At 44.0% G+C, this 22,526-nt stretch overlaps 1 protein-coding gene across 4 annotated transcripts; it reads left to right on the plus strand.

Moving 5' to 3' along the window:
* Window positions 1–470: 470 nt before the first annotated feature.
* Window positions 471–22,395, plus strand: dido1 (death inducer-obliterator 1). 4 transcript variants are annotated; one of them, XM_034084040.2, is made up of 17 exons: window positions 471–562; window positions 2,017–2,111; window positions 3,309–3,408; window positions 3,659–4,730; window positions 5,816–6,200; window positions 7,123–7,632; window positions 9,865–10,141; window positions 12,598–13,108; window positions 13,200–13,359; window positions 13,476–13,592; window positions 13,675–13,830; window positions 14,081–14,246; window positions 14,785–15,238; window positions 15,828–15,975; window positions 16,087–16,176; window positions 16,262–16,457; window positions 17,487–22,395. In XM_034084040.2, exons 3-17 carry the CDS (start codon window positions 3,327–3,329, stop codon window positions 21,815–21,817), a joined length of 8,655 nt encoding a protein of 2,884 aa, XP_033939931.1. In that variant the 5' UTR covers window positions 471–562; window positions 2,017–2,111; window positions 3,309–3,326; the 3' UTR covers window positions 21,818–22,395. The 4 variants fall into 4 exon arrangements, with proteins under 4 accessions (XP_033939931.1, XP_033939933.1, XP_033939932.1 ...); XM_034084042.2 differs by having other exon boundaries at window positions 13,675–13,782; XM_034084041.2 differs by having other exon boundaries at window positions 7,126–7,632.
* Window positions 22,396–22,526: the final 131 nt, after the last annotated feature.

Here is a 22,526-nt window from a genome sequence, read left to right on the forward strand (position 1 = left end):
ATTTTAATTAGGGCATTAAATACAGACGCATGTGTGGTCAAAATTCTGCAATTCTGTATCAAATATCAGAAGAAGTTTGGGATTTTGACAACTTTAAGCTGCTACTCATTCCTTAACAGAATGGATGGTTCCCACTTCCCAAATGTGAAACCTGACGCATATTTGATTGGTATACGATGCGATACATTCAGTATATTAATATATTGTCTACTCCAAGTGATTAATTGAAGTGATCAAATCCAGCCACATTTCCATTTAGATTGTACATCTTTATTTTTATAATATAATCAAATAAAAACGAAATATGCTAGCATGAAGATTACGTATTACTTTGTATCTTGTACTACAATGCGTAGGGCTACAAGCTACAAGCCAAACAAACCCAGTACTGTTGTTCGCGCATGCGCAGTTCCCCTCCTGTCCGATGGGGGCGCTGCAGACACGCTGAGCGTACTCTAACCGTCAGCCATCTGCCGCAGTCAGTTAGCTCCTCCAGCGGGAATGGAAAATGGAGGACTGACCCGAAGAACGAGGGAATATCATCGGTATTTCTAACCTTTAGGTGGGTAGACTGCAACAAATGGATATTTTAGCAATGTATGCGGTTTAAAATGATGTGTGAGATACGCCCGTGTCTCAGTTGTGTTCTTTCTGCAGGTCGGTTTAAGATGATGTAAACTGCGCCTGACGTTAGCGTAAACGTTAACTGGTGTGCAGATTACGCTTGTATTTGTCCTTAATAATTAGCATGTGTTAGTTGAATATGACTAGTTACGAAACGCATGTCGCATTAAGCGTAATGGTTGATAGTAAGCGTTATTTGCTATAATTTCCTGTGTAAGCTAAGTGGCTAATAGCTACAAGTTGAGTTTTCCGTTAGCATTACTGTGCTCGTGCTGGCTATTAGCCTTAGCTAGGTTTGTTAGCTACAAGTGCACGTTTCGCATCGTTTAGTTACTCGCTGTAGATGCAAATAAACGACGAAAACCACAAACATGTCAAGACGCTTAACGCCAGGTACATAGTTGCTTATTGTGACCGGTCAATTAAAGCAAAGAACAGTTTGTGCCACTGGGCTTATGGTTAACGTTTTCTAACGGTCGGTGTTAGCTATCATGGGCTGTGTACGGTCTCAGGAGGTCGCGTTACATTCTGTTGTCCTAGGTCGATGTCTGATATCCACAATATAGTTTGGCTTATTTCTTAAATATTTACAGATACGTAGGCCTGCATTAGCGTGATACCTATGCATGGCTGTGATTTATTGAGATGTAAGATTTACTATATCATGCGCACCAAGGCCCAGTGCAGCTTCAATATTTTGGTTTCAAGCGGCAAATACTCACTACAAACGGCTACTGTGTCAACATGTCGTATAGCGACATTTCTACAGACTGTTTCTCTCATCGGTTTGTTTGTTAAACGCTAGTGTTAAATTAGATGTCAGCGGTCCCTCCCACCTCTCTTGGCAACAGTTTTTCCTGCCATTCACGTGGCACGGTGCTGTGATCACAGCACAGAATTGAAGAAATACTTTATTAAATTGGAATCATTAGCTGTATTCTTTTTCAAATGTTGACGGTGCAGTGTGTAAAGCTATGCAATCTTCTAGCAGGTATAATTTCGCATTTACCTCAAAGTTCAGACTTCAGAAGACTCGTTTCATAGCAGCATTTTAGCAAGAAGGGCAGGTGAAAAGAATAAGATACGAGTGTCCGATACGCCTACTCAATGAGTCAGCATGAACGATACCATCCCCTTAACTGGGTCACTTTAAAGACATGCATGCTTTATTAATGTTGATCATTTCACTTGTGCTTTGGCATTCAATATTCCAACTGGGAACATGGTGTATATAGCAGTTATGGAATTGATTAATATCCCAGTGACTAAGCATCTTACATTTTCATAAAATACACATTTGTTTATATTCGTCATCTCAACTAGCCCTAGCTGTTGTTGCATCTCAAACCAGTGTGGAGTTCTTGGGTTTTACTGGTCTCTTCTTTTTGGCAGATCCTTTGACCTTGTACCAAGACAGATGACTACTGGTGCAAGGCTTTTGCTTTGTTTGAAGAACAACTCTGTTAATCATCACTGCTGAACTGCAGGTAAAGACAATGCCTATTTATTTTATGTGTGCACGTTTGGCCCTGGAGAATCTCAAATAAAGTTCAGTTTCCGTGAATTCTCATAATAAATAACACTTGATTTAAAATCAACATTTACAATATCTATATTGTTTTGGGCCAGAAAACATTGTGCCTTAGAATGTAGGACTATTAAACATGTATTTATTTATCTATTCCAATGTCAGAAATCGTTCAGTGTTCACTGATACTCCCATTTTTCAGAGTTCCATATTGAAATCTGATAATATGTATTTATATTAAAACTCAGCCAATGGTAATTGTAGTTTTTCAACATGCATATAATAAATAAGTTCTCTTTTTATAAAGTTTGTGACACCGATGTATATTCTGCAGAACATTTTACAATGGGCATTTCTGCCTACATTTCAACTGATTCTGACATTTGCATTTTATATGCTTATATAATGGCCCAGCAGGTTATTTACATGACTGTGGGTTTTCTCCTGAAGACAGAGGGTGTCGTATTGTCATACTGATATTCTGTACAAACTGTGAAGTCCACTGAGACAAATGTAACATTTGTGATATTGGGCTATATAAATAAACATTGCTTGATTGATTACATATAGGAGTTTTTATATATACCTGTTATTGATATAAGAAGTCACATGTGTGTTCGATATGAGTTTGAAAACCCAAATGCGTATAGATATATTTATTTGGAACAGACAGTCGAGCTAGTGTCAAAGATGGACATCCCAACATGTGTCCTGCTAAGGACCTCAGTAGCCTTTTACTCAGCGGCAACTGCGGTTTACTATTTTTGGAATAGATTTTAAGGAACTTGAAAAAAAATCTGTATTGCACTGAACCAACACTTCTTATAAAAGGAAACGGATCATAATAGGCTCTTAAATTGAAGAGCATGATCTCTTAAGCTATGCAATTGAAAATGCCATAATACATAGAATAAGGACAAATGAATGTGTGTAAGATGGAATACTATTATATGAAGTAATTCTGTTTTGGCTACATTTGAACATTTTAAATGAACAACACAATTTCTCCTGGTGATGGGAACATCTTGGTAATACCAGCTTGCCTTATTAATAAGCCCCCCCCCCCAGTATTTGCCGTATTATAAAATGGAAAGAGTGACTCATGGCTGGTCTCTTGTGCTCTTCTCTTAACTGTTGACATTCTGTTTGAACGTAGTGATTGTCTCGATCATCTATGGAGGAGAATGCGAGCCCTGAGCTTTGTGTAGCTCCTGAAACAGAGCAGAGCCAGGACAGTATGGATAGCTGCTCTCAAGGTACCTTGGCTGAGCATCTCTTCCACTCACAATGAAGGGGTGTTGACATTGTAGCAATACTGGGCACAGTTGTGGTTCTATGATCTTTAAATGATTAAAACAAATAATAATTGTTATAATTGGTTTTGTAGGCTCATCAGTAAAAGTGTGTAGTTTCTTGGCTATGTTACACCCTGAAGACTGTCATAGTTAGTTAGTAGTGGATAGTCATCTGTTCTCTTTGAATACAGCTTGCTTTGTTTGTTCACAGGATTTGTTGAAGGGAATAGATCGCAGAAAGAACCGCTTCACACCGAGAGCGAGAATGTGGCCAAAGAGACGATAGAGGAGCCAGAGAACTCTTCCCCGGCCAACAGTGAGTTAAAGAAGACCTGGTCTTTCCGCCGGTCAACTGTTGCAAAAAGAGATATGCCAGTGGAGGCAGTAACCGACTGTCCTGTACGGCGCAGCGGCAGGCAGCCTAAGCGCACTGACAAACTAGAGGAATTCCTATCGACCGCCAAAAGAGGGACAAGAAGGAGCGCCCCTCCTAGTCTGGAGAGTGGAGATCCTCCTTCCCAAACCCCAACTGATGCAGAGACTGCCTCAGAGGCCAGCTTCGATGGAAATGCTGACACCAAGGCTGCAGAGGACAAGACAGAGTCCCCCGAGAGGAAGACGAGAAGCAGCACAAGGAAGCAGCCCCAACGGAAAAGTCAAGGCGGCAGACAGACTCGAGGAGGCGGTGGAGTGACAGTCAAAGATGAGGGGAGCTCTGAGAATGATGAAGACAGCAGAGACGCTGCCAAGAAAGACCAGCTACAGGATAAAGATGAAGAGAAAAAAGACGGAGAAAGTAATCCCAGTCCTGAAGATGTAGAGGGCACTAATGCAGCACAGCCTCAGCCAGAGCAGGACTCTGGGGAGAAGGAGGTTGTCGAGGAGGAGAACCAACATGGAGATGAAAACGACAAAGAGGAAACGGAGAGGGACTCGGACAAAGAGACTGATGAGGAGAGCACCGGCAAGCCTGCATCGATGACTGTCAAACGTGGACCCATAAGAACATACATCAATAAAAAGAGGGCAGCCACTAAGAGCACCACCCCTGTTAAAGGTCCCGCCCCCGGCAACAAGATCACCACTCCTGTCAAGAGGGAGATGAAGCCGAACGCCAACCAACCTTCTGGAATAATGCGCAACCCACAAGGCGACAACGAAGATGAGAATGACTCTTCGATGTCTTCATCTTCCTCCTCCACGTCGTCTTCCATGGATTCAGATGAGGGAGGTTATGACCCCAATGCACTTTATTGCATCTGTCGCCAGAAACACAACAAAAGGTATTTATTTGTGAGTGATATAATATGGGGTTAGTTTGACCAATATCTACCGGTTTCTTATCAGATAACTGAATATGTCTCAATGTTGTATTAAAACAATAACTTCAGGGTAAGACATTCTAGATTTAGTAAGAAAGGATGGATGATTTAATAATCCATAGCTCAGACCTAAACAAATCTTACTAACATCACTATTCTAACAACAAAAAATAAGGAATCATTTGCCGTGTTGGACGTTTTTCTTTTTGGTAAAATATATCATGTCAAAAATAAATCAGAATCCCTTTATTAGTCCCACGGAGGGGAAATGTGCGTAGTTACAGCGGGAAAAAGAGCCACAGACAGCTTAATGTTACACATGTTAAATATGTGACATGCATTTTTTAGTACTAAGTTATGATATAATAAAAAATATATCATAAAAAGTTACATAATTAAAAAAATACACATCCTGTAACGGTTCTTAGGATTTAGCAGCCAGGTATATATTACAGTTATTACACATAATCTGTAGATGCTGCGATTAATAAGTAGTTGAAATTAAAGTGTCTTTGTGTTATGAGCCAGGTTGTCGGCTATAATTGTATTATCGGAAAAATGCATGTCAAAAATAGATTTCCATTATTAGCCTGTAATTGATTCTCAATCATCTGAGCCGGCCCGGCTAAAATAACCGGATGGCCTACCTGCCTGTCAGCTTCCATCTCGTGCACAAACTTATCTCGTGCCCTCATTGGTCATGTGTGTGTTGGAGGAGGGGCTCTGTAAGGAAGTCTGAAGGAAGGGAAGATTTTTTTCGGTTGCGTACTTTCAAATTCTAGCGCACTCGGGCTGGTTTCTCCATTCGTACCTACCCTACCTTTTAATGTGTTTAACAATGAAGTACATTTTAATTAATATAATACCAATTGCTCTTTAAACAATGCCATTTTAAGTTTCAATGTATGTCATCTTCTTGTCGTCAGGCTCGTATTTACAGCCACAGTGTGTTTCCACATTTCCATATTGTGTTAATTGTCAAAAAGTGTGGTAAAGAATGCTAGACTGAGTTTTGGTTGGCACTATAAAAGCTCTGTGCTCTCCAGGTTCATGATCTGCTGTGACCGCTGTGAGGAGTGGTTCCATGGAGACTGTGTGGGCATCACTGAGGCCCGCGGGCGCCTGATGGAGAGAAATGGGGAAGACTACATTTGCCCCAACTGCACCGCTAAGAAACAGCAGTTGGTCCGACCCGCCACTTCTATGCTCTCCTCTAACATAGATCTGGGGAAGGCCAGAGCGCAGACTCTCTTATTTTCCGCTGCAACCTTTGGGCTAGACTCCAGTATGTTAGGTGTTCAGTTGGGGGCGGCACTTCCACCCTCCACCATTGGAGCAGAAGAGAGGGGATCAGAGGACCAGGGCATCAAAGGCAGGATAGAAAAAGCCACTAATCCAACTGGGAAGAAGAAGATTAAGATCTTTCAGCCGGTAGGTTCAAACTGATCTCAAATCAACGGCTGTGTTATGAGTCCAGCTAATCATTTATTGACTGATTTGCCTGATGTTTTGTCTTCCAATGCTTCATAGAGGCGAAGTCCCGCCCATCTACTTCCAACCCATGGGACCTTATTTCGGGGAAATTATGTATTGAAGTCAATGGGGAGAGAAAACGTATCTCTCGATCCCGTTTGAGTTGTGCCACGAATTACACATATGATGTTTGTCAATCTCAAAAAATTATTTCCATGTCAAAAAAGTCACAGTTTGTCGTAAAACCAAAAAAATACGCAACTAGAAAGACTACAAATCCCAGAATCCCGGTCCCGCATGCTGGCTCTTGGAACCGACTAACTCCCCTTGTGTGTACGTGCAGCTCTCAACATGCCCAGACTTGGAGTGATTTTCACCTCTTTTAATACTTTGTGCCTCATTCTGAAAGAAAGAAGTGAAATGTGCCAACGTGACGGCCGTCTTGGTGTGTGGTGCGAGACGGGAGATGTAGTTCATTGAGCGGTTTCACACCAAAAAAAGTGTTACTTCACAGTTTTACGACACATTTTTATTTTACTTGCAAAATTATCTTTTAAATTGACAAACATCATCTGTGTAATTCGTGGCACAATTCAAACGGGATCGAAAGATAATCTTTCTCCTCGCCATTGACTTCAATACCTAATTTTTCCGAAATAAGGTCCCATGGAGGTCCACCGGAAAGAGAGGGACTTCGCTTCTCTATAGTACATGTTTAGTGTTGATCAATAATCACAATTTCAACCATTATATGATTGTTGGATATTTAAAGCAGTTAACATTCACAATTTTGGGGGTTTAATTGTTTATAAGTACATTTTAATCTAGATGACAAAATGACAACTTTAGCTGTTAATTTGTACTGTGTACCGACATGTAGCAGGCCGCACAGCAGCCAACCCAACCAAAAGCAGTCCAGAAAGCCGCACCAGCTGTGGAGAAGAAGGCCGAGCCGAAAGCACAACCAGAGGCGGAGCAGAAAGTGGTGTCAAACGTAGAGTTGAACACAACACCAACAGGGGGGGGGCCAGAGGAGAAGCCCGGGCCGGAGGAGAGGCCCGGGCCGGAGGAGAGGCCCGGGCCGGAGGAGAAGCCCGGGCCGGAGGAGGCACCCCCAGAGGAGACGCCGCCAGAGGAGACGCCGCCAGAGGAGACGCCCCCAGAGGAGAAGCCCCCAGAGGAGACGCCCGGGCCGAAAGCTGCAGACGAGTCTTCCCTTCCCAAATGCATCGGGCCGGGCTGTGAGAATAACGCTCAGCAGGACTCTGTGTACTGTGGTAATGACTGCATCCTGAGACACGCCGCTGCAGCCATGAAGTCCATCACTGACGTCAAGGAGCCAAAGCAGAAGGTCAAGGCCGCGGAAAAGAAAACCAAGGCTGCACCAAAGGTAACTCGGACCACTCGATAATAATGCCTTCTGCCTGTCCTTTAAGCGTAGATATTCTTGCCTTTCACCTAATGAGAAAACATGGAGTCGAGTTATATTTCGGCAGTAGCAGCACACGGCACTTCCTTAGCTTAACTGTCATATAAATGTTGCTATGTTGTGTTTTTACCAGATCTGAGAAATGATTTCCTTTGTGGTGTGTCTTGGTTCGCTACAAATACTTTCCTTTACTTTCTGTGTCACTGTTGATTAGCATTCACCATTCATGTGTCTAAAATAATAATTTGAGGTCAAATTATTCAACCAATGGTAACAAGCAGCTGCTATTTTCTGATATATAAGAATGTATTGATGTTGAGGAAGCTAATTAAATTGGTCATCAACCCATTCTGGCGACCTGCAATGGAGCAGGTTCAAATCACTTGATAAGACAAACTGTACAACGGGCCGGTCTACTGACTCATGGGGGAAATGGAGTCATCATCATCAAAATGATCAAAAATGTTTTTGTTTACAACTGGGTGCAATTGTAATGTGTGGTATAGTGTGTGCAGCACAAAACTTAAAGCAATTTCCCCAATGTTATCGTTTAACTTTAACCATTAATCAATCACTGATTCAAAGTGATGTGATTGCATGATGTGAGGCTTTTATATAGTCAGAAATCCTTTAAACCTTTTCATACAAGAAGCAGTGATGAGTATAACAACTGTAATACATCTGAGGGCCGAGTGATGAACTGAATCACGGGGTTCAACAGAGGCGCGCCTATAGATAACATTCGTATAATCCAAAAAGGGAAAAAGAAGACATTGCCTCGGATTGGAAAAGTGAATCCTTTCCCAGTACGCTTTTATGTTTGGGGGTGATAAACCTGTTTTAGGGTGTTGAGCCAAAGGGATATCTACATAAATATTGCTCCTTGTTTTTAATTGACACCTGGTTTTGGTTACAGAGATGCATTTCAAGCTTTTTGTCTGTGCCTTTAATGTCCTGTATCATTAATGTTATCATAATGGTGACTGCAGAGAAACAAAACACCTATAGGCTTGAAAATATCCACTGCACTTACATCCTTATGAATAATTAGACGAACAGTATACATTATTTTACCGGTATTACTGTTTGGTTTGATTGTGTGCTTATGTTCTGTATCTTTTCTAAGCCTATTGTTGACCTAATTCTGCATCCCCAAATCCACACGGGAGTCTTCTTCAGGGCTCTTTTTGTCATTACTTTTCACACGGCCTATTTCCTGCACACTCATAGCTGGAAACATCCTGAGGTTTTATTACTTTGAAAACCCACTCAGGCCGTTTCTCAATGTCGAGTATACCTGCTGCAGAGCCACTATTTCAAGTATACTACGTCATGGACTGGCGCCGAAGGACTGTTTAAATGCCCTGCATTCGGCGCCACTCGATGACGTAGTATACTTGAAATAGTGGCTCTGCAGCAGCTTTACTCGACATTGAGAAACGGCCACATACTTTTTGTGAGATTGAAACTTTAAAGGGTGTGGAAGCAAATAAACATCCATGTTCTGTCAAGTGGCTAATCTGAACTAGCTTGCGGGGAACTTTTATTTACTCCAGTTGGGAAACTATTTTCATATTGTTTAAACCAGGGGTGTCAAACTCAAGGCCCGGGGACAAAATCTGGCCCGTGACTTCATGTTATGTGGTCCCACAAGAGCTTGCAAAGAATACAGTGTTTATTATACGGTTACATTCCGATTTACAGAAGCACGTTGCCCATAAACTACATGTCACACAATGCATCTCAAATTTGACATTTTTCTCAGAATCTGACTTTCCCCCCAAAATGTTACTTTTTTTCATTTTGACTTTTTTTCCCAGAATTTGGCTTTTTTTTTAAAATCATTTTGTGACATTCTCACTCAAGAGACTTGCAATTATTTGCCCCAGACTTCTGCTTTCAGACGTAGCTAATGATGAAGTTATTACCCTATCTGCCAAGAAATATTTGGTACACAGTGTAATGTTTACAAAAGCTACATATAGAGCAATTCGGACATGCTATGTTCTCGAACTGTACTAAAGGTGCGAGCAGGAAGGCCGTACAAGTTACATATCATAACCATGGACAGATCTTCCTGGCATTTTGCAATTCTTTTATCAGTCAACCGTTTTTTCTGTTTTGACTGTAATGCTGTCAAACAGATGAGTGCTGAAACTAAAAGCCTGAATGTGTTTCTTCCCGTCCACGCAGAAGAGCGCCGCTGGTGGCAAGAGGAAACAAAAGGAAGCGGAGGAGGACTCGGACAGCGACGGAGACTACAGCTCGGAGCCAGATGATGATGATGATGAGGAGGATGACGACGATGATGATGATGATGATGAGGAGGATGACGACGAAGAGGAGGAGGAGAACGCTGAGGAACAACCGCCCCCGCCAGCCACTGCATCCTGGTCCAGCGACCATAATTACATTGCAGTAACACCAGAAAAGACTACACCCATATCACCAACAGTTTTAAACAAAAAGTGTATGTATCTCTTTGAAGGTCTTGGGCTGTTTTTGAAACCACGTTGTTATGTTTATATTATACATGTGGTGCTAACGTAACGTGCCGTGGAGCTGGACTCCGCTGTATGCTAGACGTAAAAAACATTTGCAAAGTGATTATGAAGTGATTTTGATAATGTAAAGGTTTCTTTCTGCTAATGACATGTTGGCAGCTGTGACTAAAGGTAAGTGTTGTTTGTGGCTTTGGGTAAGTATTTAATAATAGAGAATGCATTTATCCCCAAGGTACTCTCCACAGGTGATTAGTCATTTGATTAGGTACTAAGACTGGAGGCAGTGGCTTTGGGAGTGATGTCAGCTCGGGAGAACCACATTCCTAATAGATATACCTGGGTTATAAACTGAAAGCAGGAGTTTGAATAACAGACATTATACCAGGTAGACCTAGCGTTCCTTTTGTGGCCATAGCCATGCTATGGCCAAGAGGTCAGTGCAGAGGCCCCTGCTACGTCAAGTTAGACTTTTTCAATATCAAACTTGTCCTTTTTGAGTGTGTGACACTTAATCGATGGATTACCTCTTTCCCCATAGCTAAAAGGCAGGGGTGTAGGGGAAAACGGGACCATGTGGAAGAAAAGTCTCAACTTAACTCTTCACTATTAGATGCATGAATGTGATGAGTGAGTGTGATTTTTACAAACTCCTACACAAGTCTCCACTTCCCAGGTTCATCACCTCAGCTGTTGACCCATTAAAAAGGTTCTTCCCTCCCTTTCTCCAGCAGGTAGGTGTCTCAGATCTCCCCATGTTAAGGTGGACTAAAGAAGCTAACGGCTCATATTGAGTTGATAATATCTGCCGTCACTGCAGTAGTTTATTTATACCCTTCATTTTGTGGTTAATAGGCTGACTTCAAAGATTTTTTTATTCATATTGATTATGATGCATCACTCCTGGAAAACTGGCTTTGAAATAAAAGGTGATATAACAGATTGTAGGATGCCTCGATTGATTATCTGAGCAGTGTTGGCTTGCTGTGGGAAGTTCAGCTCAATCTAAGCATTTACAACTGATTTATCTACACACTATGGAGGCATCACACAGAAGACACCCCCTCCCCCCAGATGTTCAGCAGACGGGAAAAGAAGGAAGCCCTGCCAGAGACCATCTCTCCCCCCCCCCCCCCCCCCCTCCTGGAGATACTGCAGTGAAGTTCAGAAGGGCCACAGCAGAAGAACGAAGCTGAAGACCTGGCTGAGCAAAGGAGGAGTACATCCAGCGTCTAGTGTTTTACACACATTTTGCACTTTTGACGAGATTTGATAAATATAAGGATCGTTTGTTCCAATGAAATGTGGACAGTTAGTTTCCCTTTATAAGGGGTCATTGAAGGCAACATGTGGATCTTTATTGATGAGAAAGCAGGTTTTTAAAGCTAATTGAACCTCTAAGGTCAGGAAATCAGTGTGGCCATTGACTGCAGTGACCAACAGGAGGAAGAAGTCATGGCTCATTTGTTCTTGTTTCTTCTGAGTCATATTTAGCTTGGTGTGACACTAATTAGATGATGGTTTACTTTGGTTGCTTCGGGTCTCAATACTGTGGTTCTGGACAATAATCTTGTGGTTTCTACATTTCAGTGGGTGAATAATTTGTGTGTTCAAGTGGGGTAATGCTTATTCTAATTCAGCTTGAACATAATGGATGACGCTCTGGCATCTGCATATGACAGTTTGAACCGAGTGTGTATTGCCATACAAGTCTTGGTGATAACCGGTTAACATAATACTATATTTTTTAGTTTAAGGAACATTCTTGTGCATCTGCATCTATTATTCATATGACTACCACTGACACTTTGGGGTTTCACTTTTTAAGACAGAGCTCAGAGCCTTAGCTGGTTCTAGTGTTTGTGGTTTGTGGCTGAGCTCATTAAACAAATGTATTTAAATTAACAGTTTGAAAATGAGGAAGTTATGAACTTCAACCTGGTAGTTGTGGTTCTATCTTTTCAGTATCTGCTGAGTACTTTTGCACGAGACAGGAGTGCATCATTCCCCCTCCCTCCTATTCGGATATATGGTGGGAGTATGAAGCCCATTTCTTCTAAATAATGTTTAGGAAGAAAATGCTTCTTCCCCAAATGGACCTGCATTAACAGCACAATGTATCCGCATTCAGCTGCTACAAATAAAGGGGCTATTAAACCGCCCAGGGCGTCAACTTTGTGTGTATTTAAGAATGCTTATTGCAGTGTGTTCAGGATGCGCACACACAACCTGTGAATTACGTTTTTATCTTTTCATCAAGAGTGGGTGGTCTTAATTGTAACTATGACCGTTAATGATCTCATAATGTGGAGCTTTATGAGTCAGCAATGTCATCTGAAAGTCATCATTCTGTCTTGCTACATGTTTCTGCTGATATTGCAAATGATTGCATATTTTAACATGTATGTATCTTCTTGGTTTGCAGCCCCCCCTAAAGAAGAGAAGCAGAGTGAGAAGGAACCTGCTCAAGCAAAAGCCCCTGCTCCTACTAAAGGGAACAAGAAGTCCACGGCGACTAAAGCAGCCAAGGTTTCCCCAAAGGGCAGGAAGCCTCAGACCACCACCTCGAAGGCGTCAAAGAAGCCTGCGACACCCCTGAGTAAAACTGCAGCAAAGTCCAAGAAACCCGGTCCGATACCCGTCCAAAACAAGTCTCGCTTTCCTCAGGGTCCGATCCACGCCACAGGAGCGCTGAGAGTCACCAAGTCCAACTTTACCATTCCTAAGAAGCAGCCCCCACAAAAGGAACCTCCATCCTCTTCGTCTTCCAGAGTCCCATCAACTCCACCCTCTTCAGCTCCCTCCAGCCACTCCTCATCCTCCAGACCTCCACATCCAGCTCCTTCTGCGCCCACTGTGTCCCCCGTGCGGCCCCCACCAAACAACCAGATGAGAACAAACATCCGGCGCTCGCTGACTGACATCATCTTTAAGAGGTAAGGAGTCCAAAGTTCGTAATACATCGACAAATATTTCAGTAAAACTTCAGATTTGAACACCATCATTTGTTGTGTTCGGTACCACCAGGGTGAGCGACAGTGACGACCTGAATATGAATGAGCCTGAAGTGTCAAAGCTATCGGTTGCCATTGAAAAGGAAATGTTCAACCTCTGCCTTAGCACTGACAGCAAGTACAAGAACAAATACAGGTCCCTCATGTTCAACCTGAAAGATCCCAAAAACAAAGTAAGTAAACTTTTTTCCGTATTTTGTGTATGTTTAAAGAGTTGTGTATCTTCAGCCTAAAAAGCTTAACAAGCGTATTTGTAACTGATGTTCATGATTATTGTGTTGTGTCTCAGGGCTTGTTCTACAGAGTGGTGGGTCGTGAGGTCAGTCCCTACAGGCTGGTGAGACTGAGCGCTGAAGAGCTGCTTTCCAAAGAGATATCTGAGTGGAAGAAGCCTGATACTGCTGAGGTAAATACTACTCTCATTTTAAATGAAACATGAAGTTTAAATGTAGGTAACTCTAAAGACAAAATGTGCTGTTCTCCTGCAGGCCCACTCTCCCGGTGCAAGGGCCCATTCAGGGCACTCTAAACTGGGCAACAGGCATGACTCTCATAGCATGGATATGGATGACGCTCCACCAACATCTGATGGAGATGTATGTATCTCTGCCAACACTTCATCTTCTCGCATGGCCGCTGCTGCAGTAAGTGGTGGCATGCTGTCTTTCTCTCTTCAACACTTGTTTTTCACTTTTGCATGGGTTGCTTAGTTACAAATACAAATCCTGGGTTAACTATCTTGCAAACTGTCCTGTTTTTCAATGCTGTTTCTTTCTTTCTGAAGCTTTCTTTTTATCGGGTGTCACACCTTATCTGTTTTAACACCCAAAGTACTGGGTGTTATTTGAAAAGCAATGATTTTCAAGCTCACCTCAGAGTTTTCTGTGTTCACAGGACCAAGATGAGTCGATGCCCACTCCTCCAGCCTCGGCTCAGCCCTCTGCTGCGGAGGGCAACAGTGGCAGCGGCAGCATGCCAGACATTTTCAGTACAATGCTCAAGGACACTACTTCTGAACACAGGACTCATCTGTTCGACCTCAACTGTCTGATATGCACAGGTAAATGACACACAGGAGTGTAAGGTCCATTTTGAAAAGTGGCCATTTTCCATAATTCTTTGAGCAACCTCAGATTTTATTCTACACGCTGCATGAGTTTTCAAATAATGAAACCATTTGGTTAGCACACTGAGATGTAGGAGGTTGGCAGCCTGTTGCCTACAGCGTTCCCTTTACTCCAGACAATATTTAAAGAAAGGGTGAAACTGATGTCATGTTTTGTTTACTCACAGTGGTAAGTGCCAGGCTCACTGAGAAACATTCACAGATTTCAATGTTAAACTGCAGCAGAAGAAAATGCTCATTATGCACAAGCCAATAACTTCATAGCATTTTTACTGTTGAAGTCGCCATACAGTTTGAATTACAGTATGGCATTTTTTTATATAGAAATATTGCACGACTTTCCTTGCTAAATGTTCATTACGTTCGGTCATTTGATGAATGACAGACACACATTTATTTAAATAAAATTCTTCAACATTTTCTTTGCGACATTTTTCACACAAGCAATCATTCTTATAATCTTACCCTCCAGGTCAGAGGTCAGAAGATGAGCCTGTAGCTAAGAAAGCCAAACTGACCAAGAAGCCTGACACTAAGCCTCTGAGACACGAGCAGCCCTCCTCCAGGTCGGGGGACGTGTCTCCTCCTGGCCAAGTCCCTCCATCCTACCAGCCGACTGTGGAGCCAGCTGTCCCAGAGCCACAGCCACAGCTGGACCTCAGTATGCTGGCTCCTCTGGCCCAGGCCCCCACACCCATCGCCCCCATCGTGTCCTGTGTCAGCACCACCCGCAGAGACCCCCGCATGGCCAGGCACAGCGCCGCGGTGACTGTCACCTACCCGGCTGCAGAGAGACTCCCCAACAGCTCAGCAGAAGCCCTCCCAGCTCCCTTCAGCGCTCCAGTGGATGTCGCACCCAAAGCTCCGCTGCCGATGCCCCCGGCTCCCCCCCCTTCAGTGGCTGCCTTCAAACCAGGGAAAACAAGGTGCTTAATCTCATCACGCTTTTATAAGCTCTTCAGAGACTTGCTCGCTTTAGTGGTTTATTTGTTTGCAACTGTGGTATGTTTTTACTCAAGGGCTTAAATTCAGGGTTCCAATAGTCATGGAAAACCTTTTTAAAAACCATGTAATTATAAGTTTTGCAATTATATGTTTGAAATATTTTGTGGCATGTAGGTTCCATATTTATATTGCCATATTGTTTTTCCAGAAAAAAACCACATTTCTAATTCATTAGTATAAATGGTATAACTCGGTCTGTTTCCCCTTATTTTGTAATGCCAGTGACAGACTAATATAATTAAAAAGAATGTTTGCAATGTGCCTCTTAAAGGTATTTTCAGTTAATATAAACATTACAATCTATTAGACATTGGACAAAAGTTTATCAATAACTAAAGTTTACTTTACACATCCGTTTGTGTACATATACGATATGAATGGTCATGGACATTTAATTATGGGTCATTATTAAAGTTATGGAGGTGTTTTTAAATTGTTGTCCCTTAAATTGCATTAGAAATATGTGAGGTATTGGATTTCCCCTAAAACGGAGACATTTTGGTTTCACAGTTCATCCGAGCCCCCTCCTGAGGGCGAGACGGCCATCTTCCTCCACGGTCAAGAGAAGATCTGGAAAGGACTAATCAACATGCAGTCTGTGGCCAAGTTTGTGACCAAGGCTTATCTGGTGTCAGGATCCTTTGAATACCTGAAGGAGGTTAGCCATTTAGATTCGTCTTCCTTTTTAGTCATTGTTTAATTCAAAACCTTTGGGCATATCATGCAAGCAAGCAAAAGCATCATACTTAGTGTTATATTTTGTGTGCAGGATTTGCCAGACACCATTCACATTGGAGGACGGATATCTCCAAGCACAGTGTGGGACTACGTTGGAAAACTGAAAACCTCACTCTCAAAGGTTTGATGAAAACAATGATTGAGTATAAAAGTGCTCAATGTAAAGGCCTCGCATCCCTTACATACTTTGCTCTCCGTGTTTTCAGGAACTATGTCTGATCCGTTTCCACCCGGCCACAGAGGAGGAGGAAGTGGCATACGTCTCTCTCTTCTCCTACTTCAGCAGCAGGAAACGATTTGGTGTGGTGGCTAACAACAACCGACGTATCAAAGACCTCTATCTCATCCCTCTGAGCTCAAAGGACCCATTACCCTCCAAACTCTTACCGTTTGATGGGCCAGGTAAGCGTTCACAGGGTCACACATATATACCACTAAATGTAACTGTGTTTATTTTAATGATTTTGTGTCATATTTGTTTTTTAACTGAGGGTTTGGTGTTTTATTAGTTTGTCCTGTAGGGGGCACTAACTCTTTTGCTAAATCTCATCCAGAAAACACCTCATATAACAGCTGCTGTGTCCTCTGCTGTGTTTCTGATTTTGTATAACACATTTCTAATAAAGGAAGTTTGCATCGCAGGTTGATGCCATTTGAGTCCAGTCTCAGCCTGTTGTTTCTTATGACTTGGCTTCTACATAAACATAATTTAACTATTTGAATAAATAAATAATTTAAAATGGTTGACAAGTTACATCATATCACACCGGTGATCAAATGGTAACATGCTGCACCACTTAATTCCTTACTATTGGACTAGCTTCAGAAAACATATGACTACACATCTTACTTTTTCCCGATGTTTCTTTAAACAGATTGAAGTAATGATCTTTAATCAGATCTCCATAAGAACTGATGTATTCACCTGGTTGTAGATTTACCAGAATTATATTATGGTTTGCAATCTAGTGCAGTCTTACTGGCAGTCATGTGTTTTTCCAATTTCCTGGTCCAGTCTTGTGCTGTCAGTGACCCTTGGTTATGTATTGCATAAGCAAGGCCTCTACAAAGGCATCTCTTCAATAACCAACACAAGCCTACTGATGGCGCACGTTTCTCTGCAGCTGGCACCTGCATACATATTTCAGTTTGTTTTGTTTTACATATTAACACATTTAATGACTGCGAACCATTTCCACAATTGTCAGTTGAGATATAAAAGGATTCACTTAAGAGAGCAGATACAACTCTGATAAAGCCTTATGGACTTACAGTTCCTCATGTATGTATCAAAAAATCTTGTAGAAACTAATTTAACTTAAATGTTTTTATTGAGCATGTCAGGAATACAAGATTATCATTCAGTTCTGTTAATCTACGGTTATCAACATAAAATGTTTACAAAGGTTCTTGTTTTGTCTATTCTTGCAGGGCTTGAACCTGCTCGTCCTAACCTCCTCTTGGGTCTGCTGATCTGCCAAAAGGACAAAAAGCGAGCTGGTGGTCCGTTAGAAACTGAGGAAAAACGATCAAAGATTCAAAACAGAGATACTGATGACACTGGCCTTCCAAAAATATCTTCTTCAGTCAGAGGGGACAGAAGCTCGCGACAGAGTCTGGAAATCCCCTTCAGCACCACTCCTCCAGGGTCACCTCCTTCTAACTCTTCTGAGACCTCCAGCAGCACCACAGCCACCTCCTCTGTCTTTTCTCTTTTGTCCTCTTTCAAAGCTACATCCACTGTCACCGGCAAGGAGTCACCATCCTCATCCAGCTCTGTTGCTTCCTCTGCTGCTACGCCTCTTCAAACGATCCTCAACACTCTTTTTGGGAAGAAAAAGCACGACTCAGAAGCTTCCAACTCTCCGTCTGATAACAGTGGGGAACTCACCATCCCGTCCGCCTCAATGCTTGACCCCATTGTGCAGCAGTTTGCACAGAGTTCTAAAGAGAAACCGGTGGAGGAGGACGAAGATGACCGACCGTACGATCCAGAAGAAGAGTATGACCCCAGTATGGGCTACAATGTGCCTAAGAAGTCTGTGGAGATGGAAATCAAACCTAAAATCTCTAAGCAGCCTGAGGTGGTTGCAAATGAAGCTGATGATGTAGCTTACGATCCAGAGGATGACTCAATTTTTGAAGATGTCAAACCTGTTGTACCAGTTCAAGTTAAGGTTGAGTCTCTTACTGATGCACAAAAGATCTTGGAGAGCCTAAAACAGATCGGGGATCAAGCATTCCAGAAACAGGGAGAGCAGCAAAAATTCTCTACGGTGACACCTGATGTTTCATTGACACTTCCAGAGACATTCTTAACCACACCTGTAACATCCATTTTGGCCAATTCTCAGCTACTGCAGCTTGGCAAAAAGGTTGAGGAACTAATAAAGTCTACATCAGTTGCTCCCTTGATCAACCAAAGGAGAGATCCCCGACAGAGCAGGGATCCTCGCCAGGCTGCAGACGACAACAAACCGACTGAAGAACCTGAGGAGCAAGAAGAACCATCTGCTCCGGTGGTGGATTCTCCAGCTGTTTCACAACCTGTGGTTCCAGAGGCTAATCTGGATAAAGTTACTGAACTCCCAGACTCCTCAGAAGCCCAAGAGATAACGCTGCCTCTTGAGGAAGTGAAAAGCGAGACGCTACCCTTCCTAACGTCAGACGAAACAGAGGTAGCAATTCCATTATTAGGAGAGGACGTGGACCCTGATATGGAAGTCAACTATATGGATGAGCCAGAAGTCAAAACTGTGGAAGCTGAGCCAATCAAGCCAGAAACAGAATTGGACAAGTTCAGTATTTGGCCAAATGCTGCCAGTATCTTAAAAGCTAATGAAGAATCAGATTATGATGATAATAGCCAAGATGTGCCATCCAGAAGTTATTATAACGAGCATGCAAACGCATCCCAAAGACCTTCCACAATCCCAGTACTCACTCAGAGCACAAAAATGGTCGACACTCCACACTCGCTTGAGCACCATCACATGCCGCATCACAGGTCAGGCTTCGATAGAGAGTACAGACCTCCAGCTGACATCCCCCCCCCATCAAACTTCGCCCCGCACCATCCGATGCAGGGACAAAATATGGTTTTAAGGCCTCCTCCGATGTCTATACCACCACACATGCAAGGCCACCCTCCAATGTCAGGCCACCCTCCTATGCAGAGACCCCCTCCACCCATGCATGTTCATCCCGCTGTCCGTGGTCCTCCCCCTATGCAGGGTGATAACAGCCAACAATATGGTCCACGTCCAACTGCATACCCTTATCAGAACCAGTGGCAAGGCTCCCAACCACCGCCGCAGCAGCAGCAGCAGCAGCAGCAGCAGCAGCAGCAGCAGCAGCAGCTTCCTTCTGTACCACCTCCCCATAATATAATGCCCCTCCGAGGACCACCACCACAATTTCTTCCAATGGCCCAGAGAGGCCCTGCTCCCCAAATGTTTAATCCCTCCATTCCCCCCCAGCACATTGTACAGCAAGGTCTCCCTCCAGGCCTGCCCCCACCTCCTACTTTTGATGGACAGAATCTTCCACCAAGATTTGGGGGTCCCCCACCACCACCATTTAACTTCCCTGCAAACAGAGGTCCTCCTCCTCCACCTTTCGCTGGGCCACCCCATAGTCACTTTGAAAACAGACTCCCTCCTCCGTCCCACTTTCAAGGGCCCAGGGGTCCCCCGCCACCTCAGTATGGTGACCAACGGGCTCAACCCGCAATGGGGGACCAACCTCGAGGCCCTGCAGAACATTATAACAGAGAAAACCCTAACTCTTTCAAACCTAACGTGGAGCAGAATCCAAACCCTCTACATATTTATAAAGACAGTCAGGGTCCCCCGCCAGGTCCGGCCTACCGGGGTCCGCCACATAATCAGTATGAGGACAGAAGAGGTCCACCCTCCATTGGCGAGGTAAGCGGACAGCACTTAAAGCCTCATAACCAGTACGAGAGCTCCAGACCCCTCTCTTCACCTCCACGTCGAGGATCTTTTGATGAGCACCGGGGTCCCCCCCCTCAGGAGAATAGACCACATCCCTCTGAGCGTTTTGGAGGATCCGAGCGATACCGCTTGGACAGGCACTCTGATGAACCTAGACCTATCCGTCACTCTGGGCCTCTACTGCCAACTCCTCCAGAGGCTCCCATTGGTCCTCCGAGTCGCATGGGAGCTCACAGTCCAGACTTGCACCAGGACGAGCCCTGGATGCGACACTCTCCTGAAATGAGGAGGAAGAGCAGCTCCACCCGAGAGGACTCAGAACCTCGCATCGGAGAGCGCTTCAGTCGCTTCGAAGGAGGGCACAGAGAACCTGCTGCTGGTCCCTTAAAACCCTCTGAAGAGAGACAGGGGGAGCTGTCCGAGGACCGCCGGAGGGAAAGAGAACGGGATGTCCCACACCCAGGCAGGCCCTTATGGGACAGGGGCCAGGACAGGCGGTGGAGCAGAGAGCCGGAGTGGGATAGAGCCAGAGAAAGGGACCATGATCCAGAGCGTAACCGGGAAAGAGAACGCGATCCCGAGCATCCCCGGGAAAGAGAACGCAATCCCGAGCATCCCCGGGAAAGAGAACGCGATCCCGAGCATCCCCGGGAAAGAGAACGCGATCCCGAGCATCCCCGGGAAAGAGAACGCGATCCCGAGCATCCCCGGGAAAGAGAACGCGATCCCGAGCATCCGCGGGAAAGAGAACGCGATCCCGAGCATCCGCGGGAAAGAGAACGCGATCCCGAGCATCCCCGGGAAAGAGAACGCGATCCGGAGCGTATCCGAGAAAGAGACCGCGACCCCGAGCGTATCCGAGAAAGAGAACGCGACCCGGAGCGTATCCGGGAAAGAGAACGCGACCCGGAGCGTATCCGGGAAAGAGAACGCGACCCGGAGCGTATCCGAGAAAGAGAACGCGACCCGGAGCGTATCCGGGAAAAAGAACGCGACCCGGAGCGTATCCGGGAACGAGAACGCGACCCGGAGCGTACCAGAGAAAAGGAACGCGATCCTGATCGTACCAGAGAAAGGGAACGCGATCCTGAGCGTACCAGAGAAAAGGAACGCGATCCTGATCGTACCAGAGAAAAGGAACGCGATCCTGATCGTACCAGGGAAAAGGAACGCGATCCTGATCGTACCCGAGAAAGAGATGTTGATCCTGAGCGCAACCGAGAAAGAGAAGGCGATCCTGAGCGCAACAGAGAAAGGGATCACGATACGGAGCGTCCTCGAGAACGGGATTCGGAGCGTACCAGAGAAAGGGATCCGGAGCATCCCCGAGAAAGAGATCATGATCTGGAGCGCAGCCGTGAAAAAGAACGGGATCCGGAGCGTACTCGGGAAAGAGAGCGCAGCAGAGGGAAGGAGGGCGAGAAGGCCAGGGAGACGGAGGTGGAGCGACACAGGGATCAAGATACAGACAAGAGAAGAGACCGGGAAAGAGACAGAGCCAGGGATTCTGACAGGAGGGACCACGACCGCGATAGAGGGAGAAACCGAGAGCGTGATCGAGAGCGCGAGCGTGATCGAGAGCGGGACAAAAAACGGGATAGATCCCGTAGCAAGGAAAGAGACCGGGACAGAGACCGTGGGAAAGACCGAGTCAGAGAGAAGGAGAGAGACAGAGAGAGGGACAAAGACAGGGATCGTCGGGACAAGAGCAGAAGCCGAGATAAAAGAGAGGAAAAAAAGGACAGTAAACACGATACACCTAAGGAGAAGGACAAAACTGCAGAAAATGACAAGAACGTGTCCTAGTCAGTTTTAAGGACACTACACGAAAGAGAGTTCAATCTTTCACCGGTTGAAAAAGAGTTGTATCACTGTAAATGAGCAGTATTTCGTAAAATGGCCACAGTTGTATTCATACTAGAAAGTTTGACAATGTTTGTATTATTTTTGTCACTTAAAGGTTTCTAACTTGTTTTACCACATTTGAAAAACAAAAAACTGAAGGACATTTTTGTTGCTTGTGTACAAGATGTTTAACGTGGGTAACAGTCCTATTACACGTACCTTTCTCCTTTCCAAGCAGTTCTTTTTTTTTAAGAAAACAATAATGTAACACACCATTTGCAATATGTAAATATGAATGTATTGTGTATATACTGATGTTTTTAATCATACTTTTCTAAGTAGTGAAAAATGAAAGCCATATATCTGAGATGGATAATGTGAAAGTAAAGGAAACACTGTTTACAGGCAAATGTGTGTTTAATGTCTAGCACCAATGAAGCGAAAGGCTACAACTATCTACAATATTCATCCCATCAATGGTTGTAAATGATATGTCCTAATTTTGTTTCAGCTCAACCAATTAAACCTGTTTGATGACATCTTCCTCTGCTGTTGTCAATACAAAGTTAAACAAAAACAGTTTTGAATAAATAAAGTCATGTGAAATTGCTTAGTTTTTATGTTTAGGTTTTTGGTATATTAGTTACTCAGTGCAGTAAAGTGTCACATG

The sequence above is a fragment of the Pseudochaenichthys georgianus genome, chromosome 5, assembly GCF_902827115.2.
Source record: "Pseudochaenichthys georgianus chromosome 5, fPseGeo1.2, whole genome shotgun sequence".
NCBI classification, from domain to species: Eukaryota; Metazoa; Chordata; class Actinopteri; order Perciformes; family Channichthyidae; genus Pseudochaenichthys; species Pseudochaenichthys georgianus.